The 18,487-nt window shown below is 43.3% G+C and overlaps 1 protein-coding gene across 1 annotated transcript in view; it reads left to right on the top strand.

Annotated features, from left to right (window-relative positions):
• Positions 1–18,487, top strand: part of LOC148534435 (uncharacterized) — a 153,959-nt gene that overhangs the window by 37,013 nt on the left and 98,459 nt on the right. Inside the window, exons 7-8 of the mRNA XM_088466852.1 lie at positions 5,944–6,168; positions 9,672–9,896. Coding sequence (XP_088322978.1) covers positions 5,944–6,168; positions 9,672–9,896 — 450 coding nt within the window. The remainder of the gene's footprint in view (positions 1–5,943; positions 6,169–9,671; positions 9,897–18,487) is intronic.

Genomic DNA, 18,487 nt, shown 5'->3' with positions numbered 1-18,487 from the left:
TCACTTTGATACATGAAAATAAGTAGGGGAGACTGCCACTAAGCAAACCTGTGACTTGCAATTATGGGGCCAAACACTGCCTATATTAACTAGATATAGGGGTAAATATACTAAAGGTCGATTTGGCATTTTGAGTGATTTGAGGTACGATTTTCATTCGATTTGGATTCGGTTTTGAGTATTTACTAAAGGCCAAATCTCATGTAAAATCGGACTTCAAATCCACTTTGGACTCAAATCGCCCTCAAATCGACCATCGGAAAAACATTGGTACTTTTACATAGCCCAACACACAAAACCCTTATTCACTATCATTCGAATTGAAATCGTCCTCAAAATCGGACTTCAAATCATGCTTCAAATCCCCAATACAATAGACCTGCTTCATGCTTTCGATTTGAGCATGAGCAGGTCGGATTCACACATATACATGCAGACATCAGTGAGATGCCTGCATGTATCTCACTGTAAAAAGCAATTAAAGAGTTAAATAAAGAAAAAATTGACGTGAGGTCACCCCCCCAAAACACAACTAGCCTCAGACTTTGCCAACCCAGTTCTGGTTGACTAAGTACAGGGAAAAAAGAGAGGTCAGGCCCTGCCTCTCAGCCAATGAACAGCTTCCTCCATTGAAGTCAATGGTGGGAGCCGCAGGATAAACTTTAGTAACCCTGCGGCTCCCACCAACGGAGGAGCCGTTCATTGGCTGAGAGGCGGGGCCTGACCTCTCTCCGCCAATGAACACACAGACACGGAGCTTCAAAGGATGAAGCCGCATCTGTGCGCTTCATTCTGGAAGGAGTAATCAGTCTGGTTAGACTGATTACTCCTTAATGCGAGGGTCCGGTTTTTTGGATTTATTATTTTAACCCATGGATGCCTACTGGAGAAGGGAACCACTGGAGGTAAGATAGGTGAGTATTGTGTGAGCATATGCATGTATGTATGTATGTATTAAAGTTATACTTTGTAAGGTGTGTGTGTTTCTTGGGACATTTCTTTACGGGTGAACTACAAGTCCCAGTGGGCCCTTAATGCCCCGCATGCTGGTACTTGTGGTTCTCCAAGTACCAGCATGCGGGGGATGCTTGCTGGGACCTGCAGTTCTACGGGAAAGACAATGTTTATTTATATCTCTTTTTACACCACACTGTCACGATCAACCTACCACCCACCGCCCAGGGGTGGCGGGGATATCCCCGGGCTATCAGCCCAGGCTAGGGGTACCCTGGAGAGGGAGACCCCTTTTTTGAAGGGGTCTCCAACTCCCCAGGGATCCCTGGCCTGGGCTGACTAATGGTCAGGGCTGATGCTGCGGCTGGGGGGCCCAGTGATAGGGCTCCCCTGGCTGTGGCATCAGTCCCCCGTTAGAAAGGGTCCAGGGCTAGTTCTGGATCTTACAGGGAAACCCTACGCAAATTTTTCCCTGTAAATCCAGAACCAGCTCTACTTCCCATAGCCCAGTGCTGTTGTACTAAGTACAGGGAGCCCCTACGTCATTTTTTCCCTGTACTTAGTCAACCAGAACTGGGTTTCAGTAGTCCGGGGCTGGTTCTTTTTTTGGGGGGTGACCTCACATTTTTTTTTTTAAATTAACTATTTAGACACTTTTTCCAGGCAGATACATGCAGGCATCTCACTGATATCTGCATGTATCTGTGTGACAATGAACTGCTCATGCCGAAAGTGAAAGCATGAAGCAGTTCGTTGTGTCGGGGATTTGAAGAGTGATTTGAAGGGTGATTTGCCGTTCAATTTGGACATGAACTTGCCAAATCGAACAGCAAATCACTCTTCAAAACTGACTCAAATCGAATTGGTTTTGCAAATCGCAAAACAAATCGACTAATAGTAAATGCAGTGAAAAAACGGTTTTCACTGCATGCGATTTGAGTCGATTTGAGAAGTGCTAAATCACTCCTCAAATCGTGTTGCAAATCGACCTTTAGTAAATTTACCCCATAGCGTTTTAGTTAGCAGCTCCCATTGTAATACATGACAAAGAGCAGTGGAGACTACCAGTAAGAAAACCTGTGATATGTAATTAGAGACAGATGTCAATATACACCTAACCATTTCATAGTATAAGAACTTGAGAATTGTCTATTATATACATTTATTACAAGTGGTGTTACACCATTAACACTTCAATAATTGTCAAACTCTTTAGACAACTGTTGCACATTTATTGTAAACGATTTATATAGAGTGTGAATAATCTGTGAATTATAAAGAATTATTTATCTAAGAAACAGCACATATGAGCAGCAGTCTTATGGTGCCCACACACATAACGATGTCCTCACGATACGATTTTATGGCCAATTTCCTCATGAACTTTCACGGGAGCTCCCTTGCCGTCGTGATCACGATTTGGAGTTAAAAATGTCCAATCTGACTAAAGATCTATCTTGCAGCCAATGCATTGTATCCCAGATTGGCTAATCTGCCCTACAGCACGGCAGATCAGAAGATGCGATGTACGATGAGCGGAGATGCGCATCAGCATCGTGCTCGTGAGTATAAACTCACAATTTGTACTTTTTTTTACCCGATTCGTCGCCACGATTCGTCGAAATCGGCCAAATCGTGTAAAATATCGCTATGTGTGTGGGCACCTTAAGGATACTGTTGCCGCTGCTTGATAAACTACTTCTACTAATATGTTGCAATACTAACAATCAAAGGGGATCAAGTACATTTGTACCTTATCGGGATATAATATCAACTCCCTGTATTTCTGAGTGCTGTTTAAATATATATGCAATATTGATTATGTTGGTACAGAAATATTAGGGTGTGGTTAATTAAAAAAGACTAAGAGCCGTATTCAATATGAGCCGAGCCGCGATACTTTTTTGTGGCCCAGACTTTTCGCCTATATGGAAGTACGCGAAAACGGGGCCCGGCGAAACTTGAACAGCGGAAAGTACTGTCGGTTTTGGGGAAATCAGCCTAACACCCCCCAAATGATGCTCTGACGTGGGGGTTCCCTATGGTACACCCCATTTGGCTTGCTGAAAGTATTTCGTTTTTTTAAACGGCCTATTTAGCTGCTAAATAGCGTTTTTCTATATGTGATGCAGAATAGTATTTTGGAGGTTTTTTTCCACAAAATAAGTTATCCCAGCAAATTTTGGGTTCTTGAAAATGGGGGTCAGCATATTTAAAAGTTGCTAAAGTGAATTTGAAAAAATCATGAAAAATCCACCTTCCGCAAGCACCTGCAATCAAAAAAACACTTGGGGCATACTTGGGGACCCCCCCAGAGTCAAGTTCGCTAGTTTTTAAGTTTGTACCCCAACATTTTTTTTTCGCCCCTTTTCAAAGTCATTTTTTGGGGTGTCCTTAAAAAAATTTTGACACGGTTTACCTCTGGGGGACTGTCTGAAGGCTGCAGGGGGGTTCCCGCAATGTTGCACCCCAAAACCCCAATTCTGCACTTTTTTCCACCTCCCATTCATTGTCGAAACTTTTCCATCTATTACATTGCAGTCTTTCAAATTGAATACGGGGTAAAAGTCAAACAGGCGAAAATGACGTCATCGGCGAAAAGTTTCCGCCAAAAACACGCTTAAACTGACTTTTCACCTCAAATTGAATACGGCCCTAAGTACTCTTACACTTGACTGGGATATAATATCAATTCCCTATATTTCTGAGTGTTGCTTAATTAAATCTTTAAGCATTGATTGTGCTGGCACAGAAATATTAAGAGGTGGCTTGTACAGTATTAACATCTAAGGTGTGTGAATAATTATGTACCCCCATTAAATCTGCTCTCCCTACTAACAAAAAGGGAAATACATTTTCTTTTTGGGCTGCTCTATATTAAATGCACTTGTAATCCGTTGTGGAGTTCAGAAATATATTAATATCTACTGGTGATGCAGACAATTATGAGAAGCCAATATCAGGAAAATTTTGAAGATATTGAACAAAATATATTGGTATTCTGTCTTCACCGTATTTTCCTTATACAGGTTGAGTCTCCCATATCCAAAATGCTTGGGACCAGGGGTATTTTGGATAACGGAATATTCCGTATTTTGGAATATTTGCATTTAATAATGAAATATCTTAAGAATGGGACCCAAATATACACACAGAATGCATTTATGTGTTATATACACCTTATACACACAGCCTGCAGGTAATTTTATACAATATTTTCAATAATTTTGTGGCTCAAACAAAGTTTGTGTACAGAAATGAAATTTATATATGTTTCATACACACAGCCTGTAGGTCATTTTATACATTATTTTTAATAATTTGTGCCTTAGACAAAGTTTTTGTACATTGAACCATCAAAAATCAAAGGTTTCATTATCTCAGTCATGCCAAAAAAAATCAGTATTTTGGAATATGCCGTATTTCTGAATATTTGGATATGGGAGACTCAACCTGTAATACATTCTGAATCCATTTAGTTACATGGCATTACCTTAAATCATTACCAATTCATCAGTGGACCTGATTTTTTATTTTAATTGAGTGTTCACATTTATCTAGGACTATTTTCTTTCACACAACATAGTTGTTCTGTATAACAACATTTTTAACCCTTTATGTTTCACTTTATAATCCGCCTAAAATTGGGGTATTTTTAATATATTATGAAATTAAAGCTACATTTTATTGATTATCAATTTGTTCTTGTGCGCCCACCAAAACAACCCCTTACTTCTTTTTAAAAAAAATTTAATTAATTTTGGTTGATCAGCGCTGCACACCCACTACCTAATTGAATACATAATATAATTATATATGGGTTTTCTATTTACAATAATTAGTTTGCAGATACTTTCTCCCTTCTCTCTTCTTCATGAATACATCAGTGAGATACCAGCATGTATCTTACTGTAACAAGCTTAGAAAGAAACAAAGTTTAAAATAAAAATTACATGGGATCCCCGCCTAAATACACAACCAGCCCCGGACTTTTCATAGCCAGTCCTGGTTGTGTAAGTACCAGTCAATGGTGGGAATCGCAGACTCAACTTTAGTAACCCTGCGGCTCTCAATTGACTTCAAGCCTTGGCCAGGGTTGCCCTGGAGAGGGGAACCCTTTATTGGGGGGGTCCTCAACCCCCCGGGGATCCCTGGCTTGGGCTGACTAGTGGTATGAGCTGATGCTTCAGCTGGCGGGCCGGTGAAATGGCTCCCCTGGCTGTGGCACCAGCCCCCAGCTAGAAAGGGTCCGGTGCTGGTTGTGGAAATTACAAAGGAACTCTACGCATTTTTTTCCCCTCTAATTCCAGAACCAGGACCGGATCAGAGCCTGGTGCTGGTCATGCTAAGTACAGTGGAACCCTACGCAATTTTTCCCTGTACTTATACAACCAGGACTGGCTATGAAAAGTCCGGGGCTGGTTGTGTATTTAGGGGGGGACCTCATGTCATTTTATTTTTTACTTTAACTCTTTCGAAGCTTTTCACAGTAAGATACATGCATGCACCTCACTGATGTATGCATGTATCTGTGTGAAAACTAAACTGCTCATGCTAAAATCGAAAGCATAAAGCAGGTCTATTCACGTGGGGATTGAAGTTCGATTTGAAGTTCAATTTACAATCGAATAATAGTAAATAAGGGATTTGTGTGTTGGTCTATGTACAAGTAACAATGTTTTTCCGATGTTTGATTTTGAGTAGGATTTGAGTGAAATTCGGTGTTTATGTTCGATTTTACATTTGATTTTGCCTTTAATAAATCTCCAAATGCAAAATCGAATGAAAATCGAATGTGAAATCACACTAAAATCAAAATGTAACCTTTGTAAATATACCCCTTAATGCCTAGACTGCTTGTAACCATTATTTTATGAAATCCAACATAGACCTTTACTCAAAGTCTTCATGTGGGCAGATGTGTGGGTTCCAAAAACTTTTGTTTTAACTAACCTTAAAATATGACATAATCACTTGTCCCATTCTTAGTGGCTGGTGCTCCCTGCTTGATGGAACAACAGAAAATACAGACACTACATGGAGACAAACCCCCGTTGGGACTTCATGTGCCTCAGTGTGATGAAAAGGGCAACTACCATCTGAAGCAGTGTCACGGCAGCACCGGTTTCTGTTGGTGTGTGACCTCAAATGGAGAAGAGATTGCCGGTACAAAGACCCCACCTGGCCAGAAACACCCAACATGTGGAGTCCCGGGTAAGACTCTCTGGGGAGGATTCAGAGTTAGTAGTATAATTATTTATTAGCATTTGGAGAGCTGTACACATCTCTGCATGTATATTCCCCACATCAGCAACATATGCCTCTAGTTTCCGACAATACATCATCATCCTTACCATCAAGCATCGGGCTTGCTATTTCATTAGTTACACCTTAACCAAACTTGTGTTCCAATTGCCAGTGTTATAGGCAGAGCTATGGAGCTGTGTCATGTATCCTGGCATTACTGCATCTTGTCTTCAATGACTTCCTCTTACATCTTACAATCAGCTGCAGTTATCTGTCACATAATATTATGGAGGATGGCTGCTTCTGATCCTGGTCATAGTCTCCAACCTCAACGTCCATAATCAGCCATGCAAAGAGAAAGCAATAAGGAGTATAGCCAGCATTGGATTGTATTGTTATATATGTAATATTTGACTCTTCCATTTGTTTTTGCAATGATAAGGTTCAATTAATTAATTCAAATTCCTTTTGCATAATCTATTACACTGATGATAGGATGTTGTGGGTTGGGTACACAATGCCGACGTTAAGGTTCCCAGCGGTCAGAAGCCAGACGCTGGATCCCAATAGGGTTAGGATACCGACACCTGCAGGTTACACCTCCCCACAACCTAAACCTAACCCTCCCCACCTGCAGCCTAACCCTAACCCTCCCCCTAGTGCCTAACCCTTAACCCTCCCCAGAACCCCAATTCTTGCGGTCGGAATGCCGATTGTCAGGATTGTGATTGTTGTCGGGATTCCAGCGCAAGTATTCTGAGCCCCGGCATCCCAACAGCCGGGATATGAACTGCATCCTGATGTTGTCTGTAATTTCTTGTAGCCATAGATAGAACAAAGTATGTATAAGAGCTGAAATTTTAATGGTGGGCCTTGATCAACAAAGATCTTCTCTGGATATCTATAAGGTCACACATAGTCATGTCAGTGCACCTCTGCAGCGGATTATGCAGTGAGGACTTTTACCAGTGTGACAGTAAGGGGTCTATTTACTAAGTAGTGTTAGGAGACAGAGTGAAAAGTGATAAGGTGCCAGCCAATCAGCTCCCAACTGTCATTTTGCAAACACAGCCTGTGAGAAGGCAGTTAGGAGCTGATTGGCTGGCACCTTATCACTTTTCACTCTGTCTCCTAACACAGCTTAGTAACTAGACCCCTAAATCTGGAATAATGATGGAAGATGGTAAGTGCATAGGTGTAGCCTTTTAGATTAGGGTCACGTTTTTGGCTACCTAAGGCCACCAATTCCAAAGACCTCCAGCTTATGATAGGATGTAATAGTAATCTCTGATCTGTTTTCTCATGATTTCCTGTGGCACAGACCTGGTCATTCTTATTCTGTCTTTCTACAGTATGTAGAATACTTGCATTCAGATACTTGCTTTATTTTGCTGTGATCCGTTACCTGACTGATCATTGTGGCTTTGAAGATAACTTCTTGGTCCTGTTGAGGAAATACAATACAGTTGTATGGGTAATTGGATCAATACTTTGGCCCAGATTTATTAATGAGTTATATTCTTCTTATCACTCGTTACTAATCTTAAATGGTGCTCCAACCAATCAGCTCCTGTCATTTTTCAAACACATAACAGTCAGAAGCTGATTGGTTGGAGCACCAACTATGATTAGTACCAGGTGATAACAAGATTATCACTTGTTGATAAATCTAGCCCTTGGTCTGAATAGTCAACTTTTTCCAGAACCCCCCTGGAATCATACTGCTTTAATATGATACAGTCTGGATTGCCTCCTTTTCATTTAATCTGATTTCAATCTTAATTTCAGTCCAGTAACATCTTTACATGACCAGTGACTGGATGTCCTCTGAATTTGACTCCATTCATTTTTATTAATTGCAGCGCATCTGGTAGCTCCATCAATTTCCCAAATGCATCTTCCAATTTGCAATCTAAAGAACACATCTGCATTGCTGATAGTTATTTAAAGGTCAATATTTTAAGGTGCAGTTATAATTTGCAAATCTGGACATTTATAATTGTCCCACTGTCAGGCATTGCTAAAGTAAGCCAGTTGGTTGTTACCAGTGAAGACTATAAATGATGTTGAAGCCAAATAGTCCCTAAAATGTTTAGTTATGTCCCATATTAAAGCAAGAAACTCCAAGTTAAATAAGTTGTAATAATCATCACATTCAGAACTTCTAAGGCCAGGCTGGTATGGAATCGATATACTGCTGGACGGGATGCCAGTGGTCAGAAGACCGACAGCGGCATCCCGATCTTCCATATCCCGACAGGGGCCGGTAAGTACCATAACCCTCCCCCTCTGCCCCGCTAACCCTAACCCTCTCCCAGTGGTGCCTAACCATAACCTCCCCTTGGTGGTGCCTAACCCTAACCCCCCTTCCCGCACCCTAAACCTAACCATCCCCTAATCCACCCCGAGAGGTCCCGAATCCTAACCCCCCCATCCCAGGGCTAACACTAGTATAGTTCTCTACGGGATGCCAGTGTTCAGGATGTCGTCATCGGTATCTTGATCCCTTCAGGATCGCGGCATCCTGACAGGCATCAGGATTTTGGCGTTGGTATACCAACGTCTGGCATCCCGTCCGTAGCCATCCTACTGGTATAAGCAATCACTTTCTCCTCTTGTTCCTGTGTCCTTCCACTACAAACACTAAGTGAGGTCATTAGACGCAGTCTATGGATTTCATTAAGTAACACCTATGCTACATTTTTTGTGCAATTTTTTTTACATTGATGCTAGTCCAATGCGTGCGGAAGAATCAATATTTACTAAGCAGTGTTAGGAGAAGTGAATAGTGGAGAGTGAAAAGTGATAAGGTGCCAGCCAATCAGCTCCCAACTGCCATCTCACAGGCTGTGTTTGAAAAATGACAGTTGGGAGCTGATTGGCTGGCACCTTATCACTTTTCACTTCTCCTAACACTGCTTAGTAAATAGACCCCTTTGTTTTCCAAGAGACACTCACTAATCAATTCAAAGTTGTAAAGTGAAAACAAAAATAAAAAATAAAAAAAACGTTTTCATTAATAAAATTTTACTACTCTATTACTCAAAGCCTTATTAAGGTGCCCATACACAGTGGGATATAACAGCCAATTCAACGGATTGGTACAATATCGCTGCTATATCGTACCGTGTGTGGGCATGATATCAGCCAGTGCGCGCTCTTGTGGGATCGTACATCGCACCTCTAGATCTTGCTGCATGTTCACTAGATCTGGGGATGTGATTTACGATCCCGTGCAGTGCTATGCGGGTGGGGGAGGGGGGTGCCGGCATATAGAGCGGTCGGCCACCCTATCAATCTGTGTGTGGAGACCGCCCGATATGTTGGCCATCGAATCGCAAGTCGCAGCGCAAGGTGCATATCGCACCGTGTATGGGCACCTTAGTGTCAGCAGATTAGTGAGTTAAAAATCCTTCTGTGTTAACTAATCTTAAAATTTTACAATGTTAGTACTTGTCTCTTGTTTTCAGTAGCTGATGCTCCCTGCTTGAAGGAACAACAGAGACTACAGAAACTACACGGAGACCAGCCCCCGCGGGGACAATATGTACCTGACTGTGATGAGAAGGGCGACTACCATCCGAAGCAATGTCACGGCAGCACCGGTTACTGTTGGTGTGTGACCTCAAATGGAGAAGAGATTGCTGGTACAAAGACCCCACCTGGCCAGAAACAACCAACATGTGGCGTTACAGGTAAGACCATACTTGCCAACTCTCCCTCATTGTTAGGGAGACTCCCTGAAATAGTAGCAATCTTCCTGTTGCACCTTATCCCCATTTTGCAGCTATTATATTAATAAAAAAACACAGATATATACAGTACATTCAAATAGGCTCATTAGTATAATTTCCCCGCATTGGTTATAAGGCACAATGATCCCTATGGCTATGTCTCATCTTGCTTATTGCACCGATATTCTGCATAGAACCTCATGCTTGCAATCGTGTGTGGATTCAAATGTATGTGACTGTATCTCTTGCATAGTTTTTTTTTTTTTTTTTTTTTCTCTTCCTGTATAGTCTGTATTGGTCAGTGAAGCATAGTTTATGGTATATATCTGGCCTGGTTTTTGCTCCAACTCAGAGCAAGTTATCTCCTTTGATCAGCAAGCCAATTGAGTCAGTTGTAGCCTGTCTTAATCAAGGGTTACCACTCCTTATATTCAGTCTAGGGGCAGCTGGGGCTGTTTGCAGCTGGGGTTAAAAACACCAAGTGTTAAATGCACAAAGTGTGATTACATAACAGTTAATCAAACATTTGAACAAACATTGACCAACATCTTAGGTAATTTCAGATTAAGATACCATTACTTAAAATTTGTCTAAAAAAACAAACCTAAAACTCACCATGTACTACACATTTCTTTTTTTCAAATCCCTGTATTTTCTCTAAGGATATAACATCCCTAACTCTCCCTGCATCTCCCCTCTCTGGGCACACTGCCCCCCTATTGAGTCACTCACCTACTCTAAAAACTAATGAGATTTCTTTTCATCAAAAATTGACTATTACAGCCTCATTGTGTCACTATAAAAAAATTTTACACACCTACAACTATATCTACTTCTCCATTCTTCTGCTTTTATTATCTGGTGACATATCACCAAATCCAGGCCCCACACACGGACAGCGGATATACTATGGAATAAATATCCTGCAAACCTCACATGTCTCCCATCACCCTCCAAATCAATAAATGTGCCTTATAGAATTCACACTTGATCACAACTTGATCACAACTTATTATTTTACATCTGAACATCTCTTTACAATAACTACTTTTACCAATTTCTACATTTACTTGAGACTGCTGGTTTATACGTTAACCAAACTCTCTAAATAGCCCTTCACGAAGTGGCTTCAGCTACCCGTCAGACTTCACGTAAACTGATATAACAGCCATGGCTTTCCATAGACACCTACAAAAACTGCCTCTTAAAGTAGAATGTCAGTGGCATAAATCTTAATTCAAATGACTTCCACACATACTGTAAAATAGGAATCCACCCATCTGTCATCCTAACCCTCTGTCCCATGCTCACTTTCTACCCCATCCGTGTCACCCCTGTCTGTTTGCCCATCCCCTCTAGAATGTAAGCTCTCACGAGCAGGGCCCTCTTTCCTCTTGTGCTTATTCTTTCTTTACTTATATTATCTGCTCTATACTCAAAAGCACCTAACCCCTGACTTTTGCCATCCTGCTTCTGTTGCAGCAGTGTTTATATACCATGTACTTGTATTGCATTGTCTTAAACTGTATGACACTGTTTTCTTGTTCTGCTCAACTGTCTATGTACTATGTTTGTGCACTATGTTTATGTACTATGTAAGGCGCTGCGGAATCCTTGTGGCGCCATACAAATTAAGGATAATAATAATAATAATAATAATATGCAATTTCTGAGAAGTATCAGTGTGTTTTCCTCAACAAGTAGATCTTACTAACTACTTTTGGGCTTATTTACATTTGGATGTAAGTACATTTTATGATGCCTCTCAGATGTAGCATTACACGCCCACTTTAACCAGGGCTCGCTCCAGTGCTATGCGCTCATTATAGCGCACGGCGCAGCTGAAATTGGGGGGCTCCTCCTTACGTGACATTATCTGAGGAGCATGCCCACATGGCATGCTTCCAAATAACATCAGGCCCCAGCCCTCTCCTCACGGCACTGAATGGATGCCGTGCGCATGCATGCAGCATCCATTCAGACTCTGGGGTCCCGGCACCGCTGCACAGCACATTATATATATTATATTATTATATATATATTCTATTGTGATAGAAGCACTGGAGAAGTGTGGAATGGCTTTTATGTATGTCCTAGGTTCCTGTCATATGTATTCTGAAACCCCCAGGAGAAGTCTGTTTGGGAAAAACAGACTAGTAATGTCAGCTTTAGAGAAAAGCCAGTTTGGATCCTGGGGGTGTGGATGTGAGGAGAGGGAGGGCTCCATCCACAGGCCACTCCAGGTTTTGGGCCTTTCAGCCTAGTAACATTCTCATTAGGGCTTGCAGCTGGAAATGGCTAATATAAGCTGGGTTTGTTTGTGGCTGAGTGTCTCACACCTGGGAGAGCAGGCAGACTAGCCTGTTCAGAGATACTTGGTTACTTTCCTTGTAAGTACTGTGCACGTGTTTTGTTGATGGTGAGGGCAATAGGCCCTACCATTATTATAGAGAGGGAATCTGCTGTGTAGCCAGTGCCCAGCCGGGTTAGGACTTATGTTTATGTTTTGTTTATGTTTATATTCATTTGGCACAATAAAGACTGGCACGGAACAGTTTGTATGAGAACCCCAGACTTGTATCCTGTTCCTACGGCTGCTGTGTGTGTAAAGAGGGAGTCCATCTACCCCAGGAGAGGGACCCCAATCCTGACTGTGTCACATTTGGTGGAGAATGCGGGAATCACACACTAAAATTGCAGCAAGGAAAATTTTTTGTTTAAAATTTAAAGGGACAGACACCAATTCGTCAGTTTGGATATAAAGTTGTGTCCTTTGAAGTCCATAGAGGTGGCGTCCACAGATGCTTAGGGAAGCCAGATTCTGCTTCCAACCTACACCCCAGGACAAAATGGAGGACATTGTTAAAGCCTTGTTCCAAGCTGCGGAAGCTCAGCAGGAAACAAACAAAATTCAGCAAGAAGCTACCAGGGCTCAGCAGGAAGCTACCAGGGCTCAGCAGGAATCCACCCAGATGCAACTATTGGCGTTGGAGGCAGCCCAGAGGCAACAACAAGTCAACATCAAGGAAACCCACCAGGCCATAGCGGAAAACAGCCAGGCCATAAAAGAGGTGGTACAACAGCTTGTAGTCCGGTTTGGAGATGCTTCCCCTGCTTTGCTAACTAACACTCACACCATACGGGCCAGTCACTTTCTGCAAAAGATGACCCAGCGTGATGATGTGGAGGCATATCTTACGGCCTTTGAAAGAACTGCCGAAAGAGAGAAGTGGCCTAAAGAGCAGTGGGCAAGTCTTGTGGCACCCTTCCTGCCTGGAGAACCACAAAATGCCTACTATGTTTTATGCCTGGATGATGCCAAGGCCTATGCAAACTTAAAATGGGAGATCCTAACCCACTTGGGAGTCACCTCATTTGTTCGGGCCCAACTAGTCCACCGCTTGGAGTTCCTAATGGAAAAACCTCCACGCTCACAGATGCATGACCTCGTCCATCTAACCACAAAATGGCTGCAGCCCGAGACGCTGACAGGACCACAGTTTGTGGAAAGAGTCATGATTGACTGGTATCTGTGATCACTACTTGCATCTCTGCGCAAGTGGGTGAGCCATGCAGACCCTAAGTCCGCAGACCAGCTAGTCGAACTGGTGGAGAGGTACATGGTGGCTGAGGAGCTGATGAGTGTGCCCCACCGAGCCCCGATGGTGCATCGGCGAACTCCCATTGACACTGTTCCAGGGGAGAAGGGTGCTGGGCGGTGGAAGGTACTCAAGACTGGGGGTGTGGAACCTGGAGATGGGCCAGCCAGGCCAGGAAGGTTCCTACCCCGTAAAAGACTAGATATTAATGTAATTCAATGTTTCCGATGATAGAAGTCACTCTACACTAATACTGTTTAAATTGCTCATTGTGAAAACATCAGAGACTATATTATTATATGTTATGCTTAATTGGAGTGGTGTTATATCCCTGTTGGACATAGATTATTTATACATATTTTCTACTTAATTATCTATTTTTTCCTCAGGGTATAATATGGAGACATTTTCGCCTTGATTACATTTATGCATGTAATTCCAGATCGATTATATCTTGATACTCTTTGGAATATCTTGTGATATTTGTCAATTGTTCATATATTTGAAGTGTATTATATATTTGTCTATTGTCCCTATATTGGTAGCATATTATCACCCTTGGTGAGAATTCTTTTTTAAGGAGTATTTAATTAAACGTTAAGTTTTATCTTAATTCATCATTTCAATATAATTTTTCAAGCTTATTTATAAGAGTGCCCCCACAAAGGCATATTTGTCTTTTCTTTTCTTGCTTTTTGCATGAAAGGTATTTTTTAAATGTTGTACAGACGACCTGCCGACTGCCCTTACGCTAGCTGCAGGGACCCAATGGTGACTGACATTTCAACTGGGCGGGCCTTCCAGGTACATTACCAAAATGAATAGACAGATCTAACGGTACAGTTGAAATAAACAAGCAGGAAACCAAGATAAACTGTTAACTGCAGCAACTAGGAGACAAATGCAAAGTCTCAGGTAGCAGAAGCTCTAGACAAGCAGCCATACATAAGGAATGCAACGCGATGATCTGGCAAGTGCTGCAGTGCCATCCACATGTTTGAGTGCCACCTAGCCCATCTGAATGCACTTGCCTTCTGGCATGAGGTTCTGTCTGCCCTTGCCTTCTGCCATGAATTTCTGTTTGCCCTTGCCTTCCAGGATGAGGTTTGGTCTGCCCTTGCCTTCCAAGCTGAAGATCTGTCTGCTCTTGACTTCAGGCATAAGGTGGTGTATGCCCCTGCATTCGGGCATGAGGTTTTGTCTGCCCTTGCCTCCAGGCACGAGGAGGTGTCCGCTACTGTAACTTGCCAGAGGTCTGACAGGTGTCCGCTACCTTTCTGTAGGTTCAAGAGGTGTCCACTACCTTGCCAGAGATCCGAGAGGTGTCCATTACTTTGCCAGAGGTCTGAAGGGTGTCTTCTACCTTGCCAGAGGCCCAAGAGGTGTCTGTTACCTTGCAAGAGGTCTGAGATGTGTCAGTTTTCTGTCACCAAATTTGTCTGTACACACCCTTGGGCACAAGGTTCTTTCTGCCCACACCTTTGACTGCGAGGTTCTGTCTTCACATGCATCTGGGCATGAGATTCTGCCTGCCCACAACTCCGGCATGAGGCTCTTTCTGCCCATGCCTCTGGGTGTGAGGTGCTATCTGTCCACATCTTTGGGCACAAGGTTCTGTCTGCCCACACCTTCGAGTGCAAGGATTTGTCTGCCCATGCCTGTTTGGTGCAAGGTTCTGCCTGCCCAGCTGGGGTCATCCAAGACTCCTGCCCAGCCGGGGCCATCCGAGACTCCTGCCCAGCCGGGACCACCTGAGACTCCTCTCCAGCCGGGACCATCTGAGTATCCCACCCTGCCAGAGCCATCTCAGACTTCTGCCCAGCCAGAGCCATCCAAGACTTCTACCCAGCCGGGGCCTTCTGAGACTGTTGCTCAGTTGGGGCCTTCTGTATCTGCCTAGCCTTTCAAGTGACTGACCGCTGTCCACCTTTTCCGAAATTTTCAGAATTTTTAAAAAGGCAAAAGAAAAGTAGGAGGGGATGTTTCCTAAGAGTGACTGGATCCGCTCTTTAGGGAGGGGGTACTATAACAATCCACTGCAGTATCACACTCCTTCCAAATGTACTGCTCTTCCCGGTGCAGTTTCTCAGCTGTGCCTCAGCCAGTCTGGTCCTGTGCTGTCTGTGATCCTTCAAGTCTGGGTTGAGTGCCTTAATTAGTAGCTAAGCGCTACACCTGTTATAACCTGGCTTAAACCTGCTTCTCAGGGCTACCTGAGTATACTCACTTTATTTACAAGTAACAAACAAACAATAAACAAACATACAAAGTATAGAGTATACTCAACTTTTGTCTATGTATTCAGATGACACCGGTAATTCATCATCAGCAGCATAAGATGTACTTCATCTTATCTTCTCTCTGGGGAGCCAATTGTTTTCCAATGCCCAGGTTATTCAATTTACATTGCAGGCACCTCTACTGCAGAGTCTTAGGTCCATACATGAGCTAATGGGTCCTTTGTGTACCTCTGGTTTATATACCCTAAAATGGGGTGTTGGTTTGCCGGATATTAAGCCCATATTAATTACATACAGTGCTAGGTATCAAGCACTCATTGGTCCAGCATAGCATTGACCAAGCTTATCTCTCTTGCACATGCTCTGTAAGCACTAAGATATATACTACCAGACAAAGACATACAGTAATGACGTATCCTAATGCCTGGAGATGAACTCTATTTCAAGGCTCCTTTGTGTGTAGAGTCTGGACATCACTGCTAATTACCCATAATGCTTAGCATCTCTACACAGCTTACGATGGTCATTACAATGGAATGTAGCTAATTGATAAGAACATAGAAGCTATGAATGGCTCATTATACTTCTAGTAGTAGAAATGGCCGGTAGGAGCTTGGCCTCAATATTTATGTCTTCTTTGACCGCAAAAGGTTATATCTGACCACTCTATGCAAAGACTGCAACTATAGTACAATCTCTTTTCAAACCTCAAAGAGGCCTAGTAAGGGGTATAGGTGTTTTACAACTTATATGCCTATGTAGAAATTAACTATTTAATTCACTGATTACACAGATGATCAGGTCAGATTCCCTGGGTCAGAATCCTTGTGACAAACTCCCTGTATTTGGACTCTCAGTGCTTGGAGTTCCTTGTATTCAGTTTTTTTAGTGTTTATTTCACTAGATTTTGGACTTTAAAGTAATGTGAGTTATCTGCTATTTTGCAGTGTTTCCCATGTGCAAAACTTCACTGTTTCATGGATATTACTAGTGTGAGTAACCTACTATTTCCTATTTATTAGCCTGCTTCTCCTTGCCGGACCCGGCAACAAGGGGGTACAAAGGGAACACTTTTACCAGGCCCTGAGATTCTGAGGGACCCTGGCCCCTTAGGAAGCTCTGGAGCCCAGTACATGTGTCCCCCTTGCCTCTGCTGTAAGCAGTGCACAGCACAGGCAGAGAGAGGGAGCCAAGCAACCCGGCGCAGAGCGTGTGACATCAGGGAAGAGGAACAGCAGGCAAGTGTTTGCTGGACTGGGCAAGACAGACACAGGACAGGCAGTGGGGGGCTGCAGATGAAGTGGAGAGGAGTGGGAGACACAGGGCCTGGGGAATGAAGATGATAGACACAGGCTAGAAAAAAAAGATGAGAGAAACAAGGTCTGGGGAATGAAGCACATTCAGTGGAGCAGATGAAGCTGATGATACCGGGGGAGGGAGGCATGGCGGGTGATGAAGCTAAGAGACAGGTAGGGGGATAATGAGAATGAGGCTGGAAAGACGAGGTTTGATGCTGGTGCAACACAGGCGAGGATAAGGCTGAGAGACACAGTTGGGAATGAGGCTGGAGAGACAAAGGGGATGAGCCAATGGCCGACCTACTGGGAGGGGATAGGGGTCCCCAAAATCATGAGTGTGTGGGGCCCAAATATTTATGTTGCTGGCACTGCTCCTTGAACTACCCTGTGTGTGTTCAATAAAGCCTTCAGTTCATTTATTTCTGTGGTGCTTATAAGATTCCAGCATTAGACACACATACACAGGGAAATCCCCCTGTGAGACATGACACATAGCAAGTGTCAACTTCAGTTCTCAAGCAGTTATATTGACAATGAGTTTAATATCATAGACTGAGTTTCAGGCATATTCTTTATGTGCAATCTGGCTCTTGGTGACTTATTTCTTGATCAACATTGTGTCCACTTTGTAATGATTGTAAAATCTGAAATGTTGGCAGTTGAAATAATTCTGCCCTTTAGAATGGGAGTTTAGCAGGCACAGGGCCTGATTCAGACTCGCTCGCAAGCGCACAGCGCTCGCAAGCGGGTTGATAGTCCCTTACTGCGCATGCGCGAGACCCGGCCAGCAACGGGCACTCCGCACCAAAACGGGGTAGCTGTCGATTGTGATTGACAGCTCGCCCCGTTTTGGAGGTGGGCAGGGTGGGTGGCTGGCCAAACGGAGGAGTTCCCGAAGGAACGCTTGCCATTTGGGGGAGGCCTCAGTAGTGAGCTTCCGGCTCTATTACAGCCGTAAGCTCACTGGGGCTTGCGATGGACGAGACCCTACCACAAGGGTCTCATCGCAAGCCCGATGGTGGCGACCATCACCTGACCGCTCGCAAAAGCTGTGGGTGGTCACCCACTGCTTAGCGAGCGCCCAGGAGGCCGACACAAAAAAAATAATGCCGCCCTGATTGCGAGCACTCTGAAAGAGCGTCCGGCTCTGAATCAGGGCCACTGTCCAGTCATTGATTAATTAGACAGCATAGCGGCAGCTGGAGAAGGACAATCATGTTCCCGTCACAGAGAGGCATCTATAGTACAGTAGCGAGGCTGCCAGAATTTATCTTTACTAATAATATAAGAACACTGTGTCTGTCTGTTTGTTCCACATTGGCACAAAAACTACTGAACCACTTTTCATAAAAGTGAATCATTTTGCAGTATAAACTCCTGGAAATAACTTGAACTTTTTTTCATCTTGATCCGTC

This window comes from Taudactylus pleione, unplaced genomic scaffold, assembly GCF_031769625.1.
Source record: "Taudactylus pleione unplaced genomic scaffold, aTauple2 ptg000066l, whole genome shotgun sequence".
Taxonomy (NCBI): Eukaryota; Metazoa; Chordata; class Amphibia; order Anura; family Myobatrachidae; genus Taudactylus; species Taudactylus pleione.
This window is presented reverse-complemented; position numbering and strand designations above follow the sequence as displayed.